This window comes from Myodes glareolus, chromosome 23 (assembly GCF_982192425.1).
Source record: "Myodes glareolus chromosome 23, mMyoGla1.1, whole genome shotgun sequence".
NCBI classification, from domain to species: Eukaryota; Metazoa; Chordata; class Mammalia; order Rodentia; family Cricetidae; genus Myodes; species Myodes glareolus.
In genome coordinates this window covers 37,509,053-37,528,079 of record NC_142048.1, presented here as the reverse complement: position 1 = coordinate 37,528,079, position 19,027 = coordinate 37,509,053, and the positions used below count along the sequence as shown (strand labels likewise).

The window sequence follows — 19,027 nt, the reverse complement described above, 5'->3', positions numbered from 1 at the left end:
GTTGCTGTGATCATGGTGTCTCTTCGCAGCAATAGAACTACTAGGGTATTCTTCAAACAGTCCCCACAGCCAGACCTTGGCTCTGTCTTGTTTTTACACAGGGTGGTGGGAAGGTATCACCTGGAAGTTTCAGAACCTGCAACCTGCTTTGGAACTTGTGTCTCACGCTGTGGGGTTTTCTCTAGAAGGGTGATGCGTGGCCGGAGTACAGTTGTGGAAGATCATTTGGAACATCTAGAGAACTTATGATTTAGGAACAAAGGGTCCGTAGAATATGCAGAATTAAAGTAAATTGTGTAGTGCTTATTTCATAGTCAGGGATAAGAACACTGGGGGGCATCTCATTTAGGACTTGATTTCTCCTTCCCTTCGTCCCACCCCCCTCAAGTGAGGGGATTTGGCAAGTGCTTCTGACCCTCTATGGTAGATTGCTCACTGTAGCTTTGGGAATAACCTGCCTTATTCTTGGGTCGGATTCTCATGCCTGCATTGAGCTCCTGGGGGCCAGATGCAGTGTTAATTCATCTTTGTTTTCCAGCTCCTTGGACAATGCTAGCATTCCCAGAACAAATACACAGTGCACAGATAAATACACAGTAAGGTACTAATTGAAGGCATGTCTCTTGCTTGCCTATCCTGTTAAATTTGAATTTCTAATAAATGATAATTTTTTAGTATTAAAGTTCTCACGAAATACTTAGATTTGATTGATCACCCTACATTATTATTTGCTATACTACAAATCCTATCGAATGTATATTACTTAGAAACCATTTTTTAAATCCAAAACAAGGCATGAATTTATAACATATCCCAACTAAGACATATCAAGGTGTTCGGAGATTTAGGCTGTTCCGTGGAAGGCAGGGTGGGAGCTGCAAATAGCATCACAGCCATACTAAGCAAGCCCTGAAGTGAGGATGGATTTTGACCTACAGCAACTACGTGACCTTGACACAGGATGTATATCAAGGGCCTGAGTTTTCAGTGCTTCAAGCTTTCTCTTTTCAGGCACTTGCAGTAGCAGAGGTTTGTCATTTTATAATGAGCAGACATCTCTGACAACAGTGCTGATTACCCAACAAAGCAGGTGTGTGGGATTATAGAATTGTGATTAGAGTCAGGTTCTCCCCTCAACTCCCTTCTGCCTCTGTTGCTGCAGCTGAGGGTCTCAAGATAATGTCATATGTGTGTGTGTGTGTGTGTGTGTGCACACACATATGCATATATACATACACACATATATACACACATATATACATACACAAATACACTACATACACACACACATATATGATTTTTCAAGACAGGCTTTCTCTGTGTAGCCTGCCTCTGCAGACCAGGCTGGCCTTGAACTCAAGAGATCCTCCTTCCTCTGCCTCCCGAGTACTTGGATTAAAAGCTTGTGCCACACCTGCCTGCCTGACAATGTCCTCTATTATTCCTTAATTTCTGATCAGAGGATGGCCAGGCAGAGCAAGAGTGTATCATCAATTGAGCTAGAGGGATATAGCCTCGAAACACACCATGGCAACGTGGGTGTTTTAAGCCTCATGTTCTCTCTGGCTCTGTTGCATGTGCGTGTGTGTGGGGGTCAGGGGAGATGTGTGGATGTGTGTGTTGGTGCACATAAGCTCTTTGTAGCTCAGCTAGCCTGAGTGGATGATGGTAGCCTCATTTTTATAATAGGAAATAGGGCAGGTGGGACAGCAGGGACAGAGCTGACGTAACGAGGCAGTCACTGCTGCTGCTAATAGTCAGGACCTCAGTCTCCTGTGTGTGTATTCTGTATCCCGTGCACCTTCCCTCCCCTGTAGGCTGTCTCCCAACCCCAGAGGAAGACTTGGAAATGTGCTGGGTATAAATGTTTTTATAGCACTCTAAACAGTTCTGACCTTCCCCATGTTGGAGAATCAAACCATTCTCCTAGCACATAAAATTGACTCATTAGGGCTAAAACGCAATGACAACCTTGCATTAGAAAGCTTATCAAGGCAGCTCTGTTGTCAGCCGTCAGCCACGGAAGAGCTTCACGTGAAGGTGTACCCTGCTGGCTGTTCCCTAGTAAGGAATATGGAAGCAAAACGTCTGTGCTCTGAGCTTCAGAACTCAAATCAGTTAGTGGTCATTAAAAGCATCAGTGGCCTCAGAACTTGGAATCCTGGCTTTGGTGGGTGGGACAGAGGCTAGAGAACCCGTCATTTGCACAGACACGAATGTTGCCAGTGACTTTAAAGCCCCCACCCTGAACTTTCCAAACTGGGCTGTATGTTGCTGTTTTAAGGGACCACTCAGTTCTTATTAATGATTCTGCTTGGGGATAATGAACTTCATGCTGAAGCTGCATTTGTCAGAAAAGATACTACATCATCAAGTACGGGGAAGGCAGACACAATGGCTCTGTATAAGCCAGGAGAAGCCTTGTTTTATGGAAGGGTTGAAGCATTCTATTTTTCCCATCTATCTATAATAGCACGAATGTTACGGTGAGGTTAACTTGCAGTATTTGTTTAAACACATTCTCTCGCTGAAGTGTTGGTGAATGGAAGAAGAAAATTAAGGCAAGAGGATGTTGTTAGTGAATGGAGATTTGCTTCGAGTTGTTTTGCAGGGGAGCATGTGAGCCTTTGATTTCCTGCTCTGCAGTTGTTTGCCAACTCCGGAAAATGCTGCTTTGCAGTACAACACGGCCTGATAAATTTGCCTAAACAGCCAAATAGGTTTTCATGTTTAAGTCCCAACTCTACATTTGGATTTGGAGAGGTGTTTAATTGTCTCCAAATTTCATTTTTTATTTGTTTGTTTGTTCAGTTGGGTTTTTTTTTTCTTTGAGACAGGAGTCTTACTTTGTAGTCTTGGAATTTACAAGATAGCCCAAACTTACTTCCACCTCCTGGCAATTCTCCTGCCTCAACCTCCTTAGTGCTAGAATTACAAGAGTAAGTTATCATGGTCTCTTTTTCTTAAGTATTACTGTTTGTTACTTTTGTGTGTGTGTGTGTGTGTGTGTGTGTGTGTGTGTGTATGTACAATATGCCCAGTCTATTTAGTATTTTTCAATGTATATGGTATAAGGATGACCACTTGGTACTGGATGACAAACTAGGAACTGATTCTTGAGGACAGTTAATCCTTCTTGTCTCAGGTTGTTAATGGCCTGTGACTCTTTGTTTAGGGTAGGATCCCATGAGATTTCCCTCTTCCGAGTTAGCATGTCTATTGGTATTGTCCTTGTTCAAGTCTTGTTTAATTGGTGCTAGCATCCCTGTCATTTCTAGGGGACATAAACCCAAAACATACTTTTTGGGCTTTGATGTGTATATACTGAGATGACAAGGTCTCAGTATATAGCCCCGGCATTCTGGAACCCACTATGTAGACTTGGCTAGCCTAGAACTCAGAGAGAACCAGGAACTAAAGGCATGTGCCACCATACTTGGCTTTATGTAACTGTTAAAATTAACCTTTACCAACCAATATAGTTAATAGTTTATAAATGCTAACCAGTTTCTGAGCCTGCATCTTTTACTACAACTAAGCATTTACATTTTGACTATTAGCTTTGGTTGCTTTAAATCTAAACAAGACAAAACAGTTCGAGGAAAAGTGTCTTCCTGGGAGAGGTGTGGTATTGGGTGTCAGTGTTGCTGACCATGACAATTTCATAGTGGGGAGGCTTACATTGTTCATTTCCTTTATCTTTCTGGAAGGTTTCAACCATCCTGAGAAAAGGCCAGTAACCTCTCTGAAGAACTAGTTGCTCTCTGTCTCAGAGGATTTCAAGGAAAAGTACATTTTTTCAAAATGGAATTTTCCCTGGGTCACACCAGGCAATGAGGGCTTTTGAGCTGTGAGGTCTCCCAAGACTTGGTTGCCCTTGCTAGAAAGTAAAGGTATCTCCCCTTATCTGTCTGTTGTTTCTGCAAAAGGCTTCGCTTGACACAAAAGCATAGCTTCCTTTGGGCACAATGAAGCCACCACCTAGGCTGCTCATTCCTAGATTGCAGTCAGCGCCAGACTCAATAACAAGGAAACTGCGAAGAAGTAAATGGGGCCGGGCAAAGACCTTTACGATAACCCTGCCTCCTCCTTACAGGCACGAAAACACATGCACACACACGCACACCTGCACGTCTGTGCTGGCAAAGGAATGAGAGTCAGTGAACTGTGGACCCACAAGGTTAATTACTGTAAAAAGCTGTTCTTTGAGCTCTGTGCCTGCCCCGTGCTGTTGGGAGGAAGGGTGAATTCAGCCACTTAGTAATTAAGAGGAAATAAGTATAATGGTGGTTGGAGTTAGGAGTAAATCTCTCTCCCACCTTCAGTCTGGGGGGGTGGGGAGAGCACACTGGTTATCTGATTCAGCTGTCTCCTAAGCCAATATTACAGGAAGCTGCTTGGCCCTGCCTGGGGAGAGCCCTTCTTTGGACAGTCATCCCTTTGTGCTTAGCAGCCTCCTGCCTGCTGGTGCCTTCCTAATGGGCACGCTCTGCTTTTATTTGCTTTGAAAAGGAAAGGACTCATGTGAAGACCAAAAGTTTTGTTCTTTCTCTGTCGAATAATTGAGTTATTGTTTAAGTACGACCTACTCTTTGGCATGTCAGGAAGCTACCCTTTGCCTTGTGCGGCGTCCTAATAGTCCCGCTCAGGTTAAACGGTGACGTGATGTTGATGTCCCTATGAGTCCCGTTTGCTGTCAGACAGTGGCCTCTGTATTAATGGTTTTTGCTTTTACTGGATTGGGGAACTTTTTTTTTTTCTTTAAATCTTCTTTATTTTGAAACCTAATTGGCTTGCACGTTGTAAAGTAGAAAGGAGTTGCACCTTCAAAACAGCTAACGTGGTCAGCTGCGTGTGAATTAAGGTCACTCTCCTTTCTTTGAGGACCAGTGGGGTTGCTATTATGGTAAATGTTGTAGACATTTCTGTAGGGCACACGTGGCAGTTTCTGATCCTTTGGTGCCAAGTGGGACACCCTGTGCGGGCAGTTCTGGGTCGCAGTGTGGGACACTGTGTCTTTCCCAGCGGTCCCTTGTCCTGTTTATAGGTTTGTAGGTTGTTCCTCCTTATATTTTGTCATAGCGTGGTGAACCAGAATCTAGAGCAGATAAATGATATTTGTACGCGGATACAGTGACCACTATGTGTCTTGCCATGTCCGCTTCGCTGTGCTTACTGATGTCCGCATTCTTTGGCGTAAACATGGCAGCCAATTGAGGTGGCTCAGTTCTGTGGGTTCCCTCAAGTATTGGTTATTCTACACCTGCTGCTCTTTGGTCGAAAAGGAGAGAGAGAAGAGAGAGAGAGAAAGAGGAGAGAGAAGAGAGAAGAAAGAAGAGAGAGAGAAAGAGGAGAGCCCAAAGTGGGGGGAAGGGGAGAAGTGGGGAGGAACAGGAAGAGAGAGAGTCTAAGGCTGCTAGCAGGAAGGGAGTGGGCATGGCCTGTCTCTTAAAGAGACAGAACCTTACAGTCTAAAGAAAGGATCTTTTTTCAGCCAATGTTTACTGTGTCTATCAACACTATAAAGAGTCTGAGGTAAACCACGCTTTCATCTTACTGAGTTAGTACATCACAGTATCATGGCTATTAGCAGAAGACTTGGATCTTCTAGACAAGTAACAAGGAACCTTTTACCAGGACTCCCTTGCGGAACCTGATATGGTCACTGTGTGTGTGTGTGTGTGTGGTGTGTGTGTGTGTGTGTGTGTGTGTGTGTGTAGGGAACTCACTATGGGCAGTGCCATCCCTGGGCAAGTAGCCTGGGCTATAGAAGAAATGTAGCTAAACAAACTAGCCAGGGGAAACAAACCGTAAGCAGCATCCCTCCGAGGTTCCTGCTTCAGTTCCTGCCTGCTCTGGCTTCACTTGATGATAGACTATAGCTTGTAAACTAAAATAAGCCCCCAGTAGCTTTGGGTCATCGCGTTAATCTCAGCAGTCGAAAGGGAACTGGGACAGCAGGTGTGATGAATGTGATCAGCTGGGGAGACTGGCACCTGAGAGTACAGGTTAAGGGTTCCTTCTGTACTCCCACTCTTAGTAAATGTAAGGACCTCTTTCTTGTCATTTTCAGTGTTTTGAAAGAGAATGGTGCCCATAGGTTCATATATTTGAATTCTTGGTGCCTAGTTGGTGAAAGAAGTTAGGAGATGTGGCCTTGTTGGAGGAAGTGTATCACTTCCACAGGCTTAGAGGTTTCAAAAGCCTACCCCATTGTCCCCCAGCTCCTGCCATGTTGTTATCTCAGCATCTAAGTCTCAGCGGCTCCAACCATGCTTGCCTCCCTGCCTGCCTACTGCCCTGCTCCCCACCATGGTGGTCATGAAACTGCAAACAAGACCCCAATAAATTCTTTCTTTTATAAGTTGTCTTGGTCATGGTGTCTCTTCCATGCAGTAGAAAAGTGACTAAGACATCATTCTTATTGTCATCTTTAAAAAAAAAAGAACATTAATTATTAGCCTCCTTTTGATAAAGGATTGCCTTGAGAAGTCGAGACATCTTTTCTCTCTCCAAGTGTGGTTGGACGAACCAGTTAGGATTAATTTATTCACTGAGCAGGTATTTGCACATGCACATCATAGGTGCACAATAGGTTCATTCATGCATTCAGCCAATAACCATGTGTCCACAGTGTATCAGAAACCATTGCAAGCACTGAAGGAGGCCATTACTTTTGTGGTTTTTAATGCTGGTGGGAATGAGCCAAGCAGAATGATGCTGGGAATTATATTTTCCAGAAAGGAAAAATGAAAACCTCTCCGGCAAGTGATGGAATGGATCCATGAATCAAATAAAGAATGGGCAACTCTGTGATCTGGAGAAGAACACGCAAAGGACATGAACTTACCATGTTCCAAGTTTCAGTAAGCTGGATACAAACATATCAGAGTGACAGGGTCAGCAGAGAGGGACTAATGGCCGAAGACAGTCTATGAGGGTCCAGAAGCCAGCAGGGGAGGGACTTAGGGCTGAGAACATTTTATTGTTTGTAGACAGAAGTTTCTGTCCCACTTGGTCCCATAGCCATTCAGTCCCAAAGAAACACACAGAAGCTTATATTAATTATAAACTGTCTGGCCTATTAGCTCAGGCTTATTATTAACTAGCTCTTACAACTTAAATTAGCCCATCACTCTTGTCTATGTTTAGCCACATGACTTGTCACCTTTTCTCAATGAGGCATTCTCATCTTGCTTTCTCTGTGTCTGACAGGTTACTGACTCTCTGCCTTTCCTCTTTCCAGAATTCATCTAGTCTGGTTGTCCCACCTATACTTCCTGCCTGGCCAGTCAGCATTTTATTAAACCAACATGAGTGACAAATCTTTACAGTATACAAGAACATTATTCCACAGCAATTGTCTTTTCTGTTGTCATTTGATATAAGGCCTTAATTTGTATCCTGGGCTGGCCTGGAACTCGTGATCCTGCTGTCTCTACCTTCCTCACGCTGGGATTACAGATGTATGCCACCACAACCAGCCTGAGAACATTTTAAATTAAATATGTTAAAGGTCCCTGGGTTGTGTGTGGTGAACATGTAGGGTGAAAGCAGGGAGATTGTGTAGGAGGCCTGCAGGACCCAGAAAGAAACCATGGCATTGTGGACTGAGCAGCAGAATGGAGGAGAAGCCATCTTGTAGATTGATTTTGAAGACAGAGCTAATGAACCTGTTGCTGTATTGGTTCTGGGTCAGACAAGAAATTAAGAAAATGAAAAGACAAACCCTAAAGAAAGAGTTGAAGGTTTGGGGCCTGAACAACCAGGATAATGAAATTGCCTTTATCAGCCTGTGTTCTAGGAAGGAGCAGGCTGAGAGCAGAACATCTGAAATCAAGTGTGACACCTGCTTGGTTTTCGATGTAGGAGCTATGAAAAGCTGCTCTTTTCTAGGCCATCTTACTGTGTTTCCATGGAGATAAGCGTGCTTCTGTTTGTAGTCCCGGGGTGGCTCTAAACTTAAGACATGGAATTTTTAAGTCAAGGAAAGAAAAACTCAGGGACAAGACCCGAAGAGGCAGTGAGGAGAATATTTTCCCAGAGCCTGACCCAGGCCTGGTGGATGGAAGGCACCTTCGAGAACCTGTACATGCCTGTGTGAGCTCATTCCTACACAGGTTCACAGATGGGGCCACGACTGAGCATGCTCCCTGGTATAGAGGTGGCTAGCCAGAGCACTGTGTGCTAGTATCGATGTCACTAAACAGACGTCTGGATTTTGTTCTTCTTTATAGATCAGTCAGCCATCAATTTATCCATATTAATTATTCACTGCAGGACTCTTTTAAAAGCTTTCTAATTTTGTTTTGCATTCTGGGAATTAAATCCAGAATTACATGCATGATAAGTACACAGTCTATGATTGGTCTGAAATGCTAGCCCTTAAGTTTTAACTTTTTTGTGGAACTATTTCTGACAGTGTGTTTATGAGAGAGAGCGTGAGTATGGCCTAGGTGTATGTGAAACATGCCTGTGAAGGTGTAGGTGTGTTCTGTGTGTGTGTGCATGTGTGTCTCTGTGTGTGCATGTGTGTCTGCGTGTGTCTCAGTGTGTGCGTGTCTGTGTATGCATGTGTGCATGTCTGTGTGTGTGTCTGTGTATGTCTGTGTGTGTGTGCATGTGTGTGTCTGTGTGTGTGCGCGTGTGTGTCTGTGTATGTCTGTGTGTGTGCATGTGTATGTGTGTGTGTCTGTGTGTGTGTGGTGTGTGTGCGTGTGTGTGTATCATGTAGGAGCACACAAGTGGGAAAGCAGGGGACAAGATTGGGTATTCTATTCTGTTACTACCTGTTTTATTCTCAAATGACAGGATCTCTCACTGAACCTGGAATCGGGCTGCCAGCCAGCAAGCTCCAGCAATCCTCTTATCTTTGACCCGCACAGAACTGGGGCAACAGGCAGGTGTGTAGCCATGCCAAGCTTGTTATGTGGGTGTTAGGGATCCAAGCTCAGGTCCTCATGGCTTGTACAGCAAACACTTCTACCCACCGAGACATCTCCCTCGTTCCTGGTTTTTGTTTTATTTTTTTGTTTTGTTTTGTTTTACTTTTTTTTTTTTAAGTAAAAAACCCTTTTTATTCTTTGTGGCTTTCTCTAACCCACACCACCACGTGACAGATGAGCTGGCAGAAAACCAACTCTCCCACTCTTGTGTCCCAAGGGCCAGCTTTGTTGTGCTGCCCAGGTGAGGTGTAGGCCACTCTGTGTAGCCCTGGTTGTCCTAGAACTTTGGAACTCTGGAACTCACTCTCTCTCTCTAGACTGTCCTCAAACTCAGAGATCCGCCTGCCCCTGCCTCCAGAGAGTGCTGGGGTAAAGACATGCGCCCCCACTCTCCCCCTTAAAGTACTTTTTAAGAACTCCACTTGGTCTTTTTCTTTTCAGTTGACAGCAGGCCAGTTACATCCTTAAGGGGAATGAACATCTTTGTATTCAAGCATACCTTGGTCCATTTCATCTGGTCTTGTCGTTTCCTTCTTGGTGTAACTAAAATGAATTCTTCTTTTTCGTCCTGATATTTTTTTTTCTTGCTCTTGTTTGCGTTTTTAATCCCAAGTTTGCTTTGTTGTGCATATCATATTTAAGCCACCCTTTAAAATATGCCAATAACCTGAGTGCCAGGCGTTAGCACCTAAACTTGCTTCTTGGCCAATGGCGGTGCAGCAGCCTTAGTGCCAGGTGCAGTGGAAGGGGTTCAGGCTGCCTCAGTGATGAATAGAGAGGAGTGGTCCTGCACCTCAGGAGTGAAGAATCCGGGGCTTCAAGGATGGAAGGATCCAGTGTAAGGCATCTAGTGTCATATGAACATCTAGTGTCGTATGAACGTCTAGTGTCGCGTGAACTTGAGGGCATGTGATACGGAGTTGAAGTATAGAAGGGGTGGGCAGTGTGGAAAAGACCGGAGAAGGAGGCACCCAAAGCATACATCTGTGTTTTTACAAACACCTCAGCTCTGGATGTAGTCTTGCCTCCTCAGACCACACACACACACACACACACACACGCACACACACACACACACACACACACACACACACTATCTTGTTCCAGATCTCAGATAAGATGTGAACACAAAGTCGGGCTAATTTTAAACAATGATGGGAGTGGCATCTGTGCCCGTGCAGATTTTATTTGCATTTTTGCAAAGGAAACCAGTGAAGTGTGAACAGAAGTGTATTTTAAAGAAGAGCGCATTGTTTCCTATCACGACATTGAAACTGTTTGCTGAAACATCTTTTTTTAAAAAAATTTCCTTCTGCTTTTAAGAGACCTAGTAATAATGGAGCAGTGGCTATTTGATTCAGGGTCAGACAGTTTTGGGGGCCAGTAGGTCAAGATCCTGGGGCTTCTCCTGGCTGATTTCTTCCATCTCTTTGGATGCCAAGACTGAGACCGAGATCCCCTGTCAGTGTTCCCAGAAAAGTCTATGACAGGACAGATGCTGCAGGGGTAGTGGCTCTGTGTCCCTGTTATTCAGCATGGGTGACACCCGTGCAGTTGGAGCCCAGAGAAGAGCAGACTACAGACTACTTCTATTAAGTAGACCCTACGACTGCCTAGCAAACAGCGGAAATAGCTTTCTGCTCTTTGCCTTTTACCTCTTGAGGCAGTTCTGCTTCAGAGATTATGAAAATGGATAGTTCCTGACTTCTTTATCCTTGACCGTAGTGTGACAGTTAAATTTAGTAGATCTCACTTAAGGCCAAGAATGTATGCATGAGGGAGCTGATGCTTCAGGAGCGGGCACAGGGGGAAAGGTGGAGGATGAGCAGCCTCTGCCCTGCCCGTCCCCTGCCTCCATCCTGCTAGCACCAGCCACCCTAGACCCATTCATGCTCTGTGCAGGTCTCTCTCTGGAGTGTGAACCTCTCTCCCCTGCTTTCTTCCCTCGTTCTTTGATACACACCAAACCGCTGCTTTCTTGTTTGTTCTTTCATTAGTCAAAGCTGCTAAGTTGTCAGAGGTGCAAGTGAGGAAGTGGAGAGATGATGGGGAAGGTGGGCGTATGCACCTGCATGCCCCAGAACACTGGTTGAGAGGGACTGTCCACAGTGCAGTGCCCTCGCATGGCTTAGGGATGGGTTAAGTGGTTACCGAGCTTGATGAGTGTGTTTCTCCATCTTTCCTGTGCTGGGAGAGAGAGGGAAGCTGGGCAGATGGCTCAGTGGGTAAGAGGTGCTTGCAGCACACACATGAGGACCTGAGTTCGTATCATGTTGAAGGAAATATATAAAAAAAAACCCAGCTAGGTGTGGTTGCATGTACCTTGAGGCTGGAACTGCAAGCATTGCTGGAGTTTGCTTGCTGCCAGCCCAGCTCTATGTTCAGTGAGAGACCTGTCACAAAGGAGTGATCCAGGGAGAGGCAGAGCTGGGCACTTGGCATCCTTCTTTAGTCTCTGCATGTACGCAGGCGTGTATACCTACACTTCAGTGTGCATGTGTGCACTATCCATATACACTGCAAACACACATGTACACACACAAAAAAACTGCAAAAAACTATTCTCAAAACTTTTACCCTGCTCACCTAATCCTCTCAGATGAGGGTCCCCAATCAAGGGGTCAGGACCAGGACTGCCATCCCAGGTCCATGTTTCTGAGCAGCTCCAGGTGAAACAGCTTCTCCGCCTGTGGTGCAAGCATTTAGCAGGATTTACGTCTGCCTCCAAGTCACTTTGAAGCCATGATTCACTGTTCGCAGAGGAAGTGATAGTATCTAAAATTAGGTTCTGCAATTGTAGCCACTCCAGAAGCCAGGGTGGGGTGTGCATCCCCTCTCGGGGCTTCCCTTGAAGACCTGCACCGGGCAGTCCTGTGGCTCAGGCCGGGTCATCGCAGAGGAAGAACCTCTTTGTACTCTGCCACACGCTTTTGCTCTAGAGGCAGACCCTAGTTATTTTTAGCCTCAAGCCTTGCTGAGACTAGGGCGAGGTTTATTTCTAGTGCTGGTACAGAGCACACATCCTTCTTTTTAAAAAAAAAATGCATGAAACCTCACATGGAGTTGCCAAAATAGGATGGCATGTTTTATAAAAATATGAAGTAGCAGAGGGAGTGGTTTGCTCTGGGTCAGTGCGGTGAGGCTGGCTTTTGTCTTGCTCTGTACGGTAGGGAATCCAGGGTACTGTGGCACAAACGGGGTTTTGCGGGGGCTGTGAAGTGAGGTCTGCTTCCTAGGAGGTTTCTGCAGCTTGGAGGAGCTCTCTAGAGCCCTTTGGGCCTTGGCACTGGCATTTCTGGATGAACAGCTCGCAGCTTGACTGTCTGACAAGGTACTGCCAGTTCCCAAGGCCTCTTCTGCGTGGTGTGTTTGCTTCAGGGCAGAGTGGGGCATTGGTCTGTGACGAGTTCATTCCTACATACGAGAAGAAGCAGTAAGTGCAGCCCCGCATTAGTTACTGCTTTCCCTTGTTTGTGTGCTATTGGGGCTGGAGTCCAGATCCAAATGTGTGCTAAGCATGTGCTCTGCCACTGTCTAGATACATGTGTGCTAAGCATATGCTCTGTCACTGTCCACGTACACATGCATGTATGGTAAGCATATGCTCTGCCACTGTCCAGATACACACACATGCTAAGAATGTGCTCTGCCACTCTTCAAATACACATGCATGCTAAACATGTGCTCTGCCACTGTCAAGATACACATGTGCTAAGCATGTGCTCTGCACTGTCCAGATACACATGCGTGCGAAACATGTGCTCTACCACTGTCCAGATGCACACACATGCTAAGCATGTACTCTACCACTGTCCAGATACACATACATGCCAAACATGTGCTCTGCCACTGTCCAGATACACATGTGTGCTAAGCATGTGTTCTGTCACTGAGCCACCCAGTTTCCCTTTAGTATTTTCAACACATACGTGCTGAGAGGTGTTGCACATTTAGCTTGATGGTATTTATTTAAGAAATTTTGCTATGTAGCTATGTAGTTGCTCTTCATTATATTGCTTTCTAGTTTTCTGGGGTTAAATGAAGACATTTAAAATGTCACATGCAATGGAGCTTCTTAATATCTGAACATATATATATATATATATATATGTAATATTACAGGTTGGACTGGGTTTTTTTTTTCAAATGGAAATGTTTGTACATTTGAACATAATCTTTGGAATCCAGACAGTCTTGGACAGGGCTTCCAGGCAGCTACAGGCATAGCAGAAGCATTGTGGGTAGAATGGAATGCTAAGTACCAATGACATCTGATTTTCTGACGAATACCACGTTCCCTAAAGGAGTATCTAAAAAGACTGTGTTAGTAAGAATTGAGCATCTCACTGTGCTTGTGTCTAGGGTGTATTTGGAGCTGGTGTCATCACCAAGCTCACAAGTGGCTGGTGAAGTCATGGCTGCCAGAGTCGTCATGTTCAGAGCGGCATGGGCAGGTGTTCATCGTCTTGCATCCCCCGAGTCTTCTTGGTGAAGGGGCTTAAATATGTTGTGACAGGCAGCAGGCGTTTGAAAGTGTTAAGCTACACCATGTATGACATTTGTATTTTACTTTTATTCCTGCACTGTGGCCAAGAGAAAATGAATCAGACACTATCAAGACTAAGGAAAGTTTCTTCTTCCTTATCATGCTTATTTTGAGCTGACATCAAAGTTACCCAGCAGTTACTCATCTGGGAAAGGCCAGAGGTAGGCATTATCACTACCACATCTTTATTAACGCTAAGTGAGATGTGCTTTGTTTCTTACGAATGACTAGATTCTGTGAGGTGGTTGCTACTCCTTGCTTGGGCTTTTGGTAGAAGGACACGATGGGAGTTCTCCATTGATATTAATAACCAAGCGTGGATAAAGTGATTCAAACCAAGCTCAGTGAGCATCAGTAGCACTGCCTTTAATTGGCAGGACTTTGATTTGCACAATCTGTTCCTGCATCCTCACCAGAGTGCTACTTGGGACATGAACTGGCAGTCATGAGAGTCTGTGCGAAGTGGCTAACTCACCTGAAGGGACTCGGCTCATCATCTGTGGAGTCTGGACCCACACTAGGGTGTCTGCTTTCTCCCTAGCAAAGGGTCCTTTCTGGTCCCCTTGTTGTGGCAGTATGCCTGATGGCTGCAACAGCTTTGACCTGCGCAATACTTTGCAAGTGGACAGTGCCTTATTCAAATTCCTTATACACTTGCTCTCCAACAAATAACACTTGCAAATCCCTGATCTTGGGGACATTCGAGAGGAAACAAGATTATTTTTCTCCATTAATTTTTTGCATCTAAGCCTCTCAGTATGTCCCTACTTTTTTTTTTTTTAATTCTCTATCTTTTATTCTCTATCTTAAATTTGAGGAGAAAAACTGCAGTTTTTAAAACATATGGTTCCTATGGGAAATGGGTTTATTGGTATTGGACTGAATTTTTACATTTATTGATTTGTTTTGTATGTTGGGGGGGCTCATGCCTGTGTGTGTGTGAGAGAGAGAGAGAGAGAGAGAGAGACAGAGACAGACAGAGACAGACAGACAGAGAGAGAGACAGAGAGACAGACAGAGACAGAGGGGGAAGAACATGTCAGGTGCCAGTTCTCTCCTCCCAACTGTGGGTCCTGGGGTTTGAACTAAGCTTGTTGGGCGTAATGTCAGGGGTCTTTACTCTCACGACCATCCGTCTTGCCAGTCCAAGGTATCATACATGTTAGTGTTCTAGTTTGTCAATACTAATCTCATTTCTTAATAGCATTTGCCTGGAGCATCTGGAGCCATGGCTCAGTGGTAAAGTGTTGCTGGTCTAGTGTGCTTAAGGCTCTAGGTTTGATTCCCAGGACTGAAAAGACCAGCAACAAAACAGCAGTATCCGTCTGGTACAATACATCCTTATTAAACTCATGCATGGCTTCATCATCTCCAGAGTGGCTGTGCCACTCCATTCCTGCCAACAATGTATAAAATTTTAACTGTTCACATATTTGCCAATACTTCCTATTGTTGTCTTTCTTGTTGGTGTAACTGCTCTAGGAGACCTTTGCAGTGTGATTTCAGATACATTTCTCTGACCACTAACAAGAGCCTGAATTTGGTTGTTGGTTATGTGGTATGTCTGTGTGAAGGGTCTGTTTCCATCTTTCACTCATGCTAGAACTGGGTTGTTTCTTCTTATTACAGCTTTTTAAAAGTACACACACACACACACACACACACACACACACACACACACAGACCTTTTTCAAAATGTAAGTTTTCTGCCAGATTTGTATGTTAAAATGTTTCCCCCAGTTGGTAGTTTGCCTTCTTATTTTCTTTAAAATAAGTTTCAATTGTCTTTTTGGGTAGCTATTGGAAAAAGCAGATGTACTTGTCGTTATCGAAGGAGGGAGAGCCTGTGGTCCTGTAGCCAGATCTCATGTCCTAAGGTCTCTTTTAAAGAGAAGTCGTAGTCAAGGCTGCTGGTAAAACCCCAGAGCAGATTCTCTTTCCCATTCTGCACCCCATGCCTTTGATCCCAATGCTCCCTCAGGTTTGTAAGGTTTAACTTTTTCCTACCGGGTGGCAGCTTGCTGGGCTGTCCTATTTCTCTGGTCTTTTGAGGTCTTTGTTTTCAGTGTGATTTTGACCCTGTTGATTCATTCTCTTGGTTAGAAGACAGACAGACAACACCAAAGCTCCTTGTATATTCTCTTGACCTAGGAAGTCCTCAGAGATAGGACCTGAGTCAGGCCTTCTCCAAGGTCACCATTCACACTGGCCTCAGAGGGTGGGGAAATAATACTCTTCAGGAAATGGTGGCTGAGGCAGTGAGTAGCTATTGGAAAAAGAACGGTCCCCTTCCTTCAATAACGATAAATACATCTGCTTGAAAGATTTAGACATACTGACTTTGTAAAAGCTTTGAGAGAAGTAATGTTTAAATGCATCTTGAAATAGAGGCGGAGGATTTTTGTCATGCCCCTTCACCCCCGTTGAACAAACTCAGGCATTATAAAGGCAAAGAAAGACTAAGAAAAATTAAAGGCTTTGTTTGGAAGGAATTTCTGTGAATGAAATCAAATAACGAGCAATATTTGGGGAGAAATACTGTCTGCAATGTATGCCAAGGGGCTTACTGCTTTTGCATACAAGTTAAGTATTAGGTATTCAATAAAAGGGGGAGGGTGATGAGCTAGGTGGACTGATGGTCCTTCTAGAAGTAAGCATGAGAAAACACATTAAACCTCATTGTTTAAAAAGAGGAGTGATGGCCTGCAACATGACTCAGTGGGTAAAGGCGCTTGCTGTCCAGCAACCCCATGGTCCATGAGCTATCTGCTCCCATGTTGTTAAAGCAAATGCATGGAACCACGTGAATACACACAGCCCCGCACTGTGGAGTGCTGGAAAAAAAAAGCACCATTCTCTGCCATTCCCTGCATGCTGCATGGGACGGATTCACAATGTTGGATGAAAAAGCCAACTCATGCTTTATAGCATGCCTGTTAAAAAAACAGAATTTAGAAGCTGGAATATCAGTGTAGAAGACAGTAGCAATGAAAAGAAAAAAGTACTGTCAAAGTCATATTGGCATGAAAATGTCCTTGTGTAACCCGACACTATGTACAATGAAGAAAATAGAACAGAACAATTAAGAAAGAAAGAAAGCCTCAAGGGGGTGTATTTTCCTTGTGATAGGATGTCCACATCCGCAGTGCAGGGTTGGTACGGGGTCTCCTTTGAACAGAGTTAGCATGGAGCAGTGGTTCAACCTTCCCAATGCTGCGACCCTTTAATACAGTTCTTCATGTTGTGGTGATCCCCATGCATGAAATTATTTTGTTGCTACTTTATAACTGTAATTTTGCTACTGTTGTGAATCATAACGTAAATATCTGTGCTTTCCAATGGTCTTAGGCAACCCCTGTGAAAGGGTCGTTTAACCCCAGGGGCTCACGACCCATACAGTCTCTAATGTATTGTCCCTGACTTGCATGCTGTTTTTTCTCTTCTGCAGCATGGATTTTTGTGGGCCTAGTCCTCCTGGCTACAAGGCGGTTACACTCTACCAGACCTCACGAAGGTCCACGAAGGAAAAGAATATAAGGGGGAAATTAGCAAGATGGGCATGTCTCATATCCTAGAAAAGTATTGAGAAGCCCACAGCCTCCTTGTACCCATATTGCATTGGCTAGAATTACCCCCATGGGTTCCCAGACCTGCAAGGGGCTCTATGAAAGCAAAGGTTTTAATTAGGCGTGTGTTCTGTCTTCACACATAATCCAGGGTTCAGCAAGTGTGGAAGAGGATGAGAGGGGTTGCTAGGCAGGCAGTAGAGGTACGGGATGCAAACAGCCTCACGGCTGTGTCCATTGACGCTGTCTCTGGAATGTACCTGAGAAATGGATCAGCCATTACCTCTGCAGAATGGCCGCCAGTCAAGAGGAAGACAGACAATTATTTTTCACTTTATATTGTTCTTTTCCACTGAGATTGTTCTTTTAGACAATGAGTATGTTAGCTTTAAAGGAAGGAAGTTGACATCAGTCCATGGCCAGAACCCGTCGGGGGCAGCTGTCCAGTCCGTCTGTTATTCTGAGCTGGGTCATGGATGGTGTGTTTTAGCTGTCCAATCAGAGGTTGCCTTAAGCGCCGCTGTGGTTCCCCCTATGCTAGATCTGCCTCCAGCTAAGTGCACAATCCCAGGGAATGTCCACAACCCAAACAGTTCCTTAATCGGTGTGCTGGGTTCCTTTGTGTCCCCTCAGATGCCTGTGTTGAAGATGACTGTGGTTGCTTTTGGAGAGGGGGAGATCTTTGAGGAAGTAATGAAAGCTAGGATCTCCCTTCAACCAGCAAGGCTGCTCTCCCCATCGAACCAGAGATGGGCTACACTATACACAGAGGAAGCCTCCTCTGCCTTCTAGACACAGAGAAAGACAGACGAGATGCTGTTTCCCAACTAACCAGAAAGGCTTGCAGAATCCAGCTCTGCCAAGCATCCGTCCCAGCGAGACACTAAACATCCCAGGCATTCATTCCAATGAGACACTAAACATCCATTAAGCCCTGCAGCCTGCGGACTGCCGCAACAGCCCGGCACAGAAACTCAGGCTTTCTCCCTTCCTGCGTTGGTGAGGGCGGTTGGTTCTTCATGCTCTTTTCTGCTTTGTGTTCTGTTGTTTGGGAAAATGGTGATGGGCCTGAGAAAAGGGCATGGTCCAGCAGGGGTTGACCACTGCTGTACCACTGGCCATCTCTAATCCAGGAGGGTAGTGCTGTTTTGCTGGCTCTCTGGGACAGCATGGATGTGCACTAACCCTGGCTGCCACCTCTGCCCCCTTCCCTGGTGTACACAGGGAGTCTAACCTGTGTAACACTGACTTGTGGGTGAGGAGCAGGAAAGCACGCAAGCTTTCTTCAGGGCGCTGAAGCTGAGTCCTGGTTCCCTGGTTCCTCTAGCCTGCCCACCTGTGGTCTGATCCATCCGTTTTCCTAGCTTCAGAAAGCACAGGTCCCCTCCTGGGTCCTTGTCTGGCTTTTGGATGATAAGTCTGTCCTGATCAGAGATGCTGATTCTGTTAGAGATGGTCCGTATCTCTGCAGTGGGTGAGTTACCTGGATCTTAACTGGACCCTGGTGGGTGTTAGGCAGGTAATCAGCCACTGAGCCGCAGTCCCTGTCCCTACGAGTCGTCTTAGAACACATACTGTCAGGAGGCATCTTGTGCGTTTCCCTACCTGTTCTCCTTCCCTGGAACCCAAAGGTTTTCCACATGCTACCAAGTACTCTACCACCAAGCTATATTCCCAGGTCTTTTCTGTCTCTGGGCATATGACAGTTACACAGTTTAGTCTTGGACTCACAATGTATCCCAGGCTAGTCTCAAACTTGCAGTCCTCCTGTTTTAGCCCCCAAAGTAGCTGTGAGTACATGGGTATTCTGATGAAGCAGGAAGGTGTTTGTGTGTGCATGCATTTGTATGGTGTGTGTGCACGTGTGAGTGTGGTGTGCGTGTGCATGCGTAAGTGTGTGTGTGTGTGTGTGTGTGTGTGTGTGTGTGTGTGTGTGTGTGTTTTGCAAAATACCAAAGCCCTTCAAACTG

At 45.2% G+C, this 19,027-nt stretch overlaps 1 protein-coding gene across 4 annotated transcripts in view; it reads left to right on the top strand.

Moving 5' to 3' along the window:
• Mfhas1 (multifunctional ROCO family signaling regulator 1) overlaps positions 1-19,027 on the top strand; it is an 86,125-nt gene that overhangs the window by 30,628 nt on the left and 36,470 nt on the right. Inside the window, exon 2 of one of the 4 annotated variants that reach the window (XM_087901066.1) lies at positions 6,741-6,866. The exons of the other annotated variants lie outside the window; for them this stretch is intronic. Coding sequence (XP_087757192.1) covers positions 6,741-6,772 — 32 coding nt within the window. The 3' untranslated portion in view covers positions 6,773-6,866. The remainder of the gene's footprint in view (positions 1-6,740; positions 6,867-19,027) is intronic. 4 annotated transcript variants of the gene reach the window in all.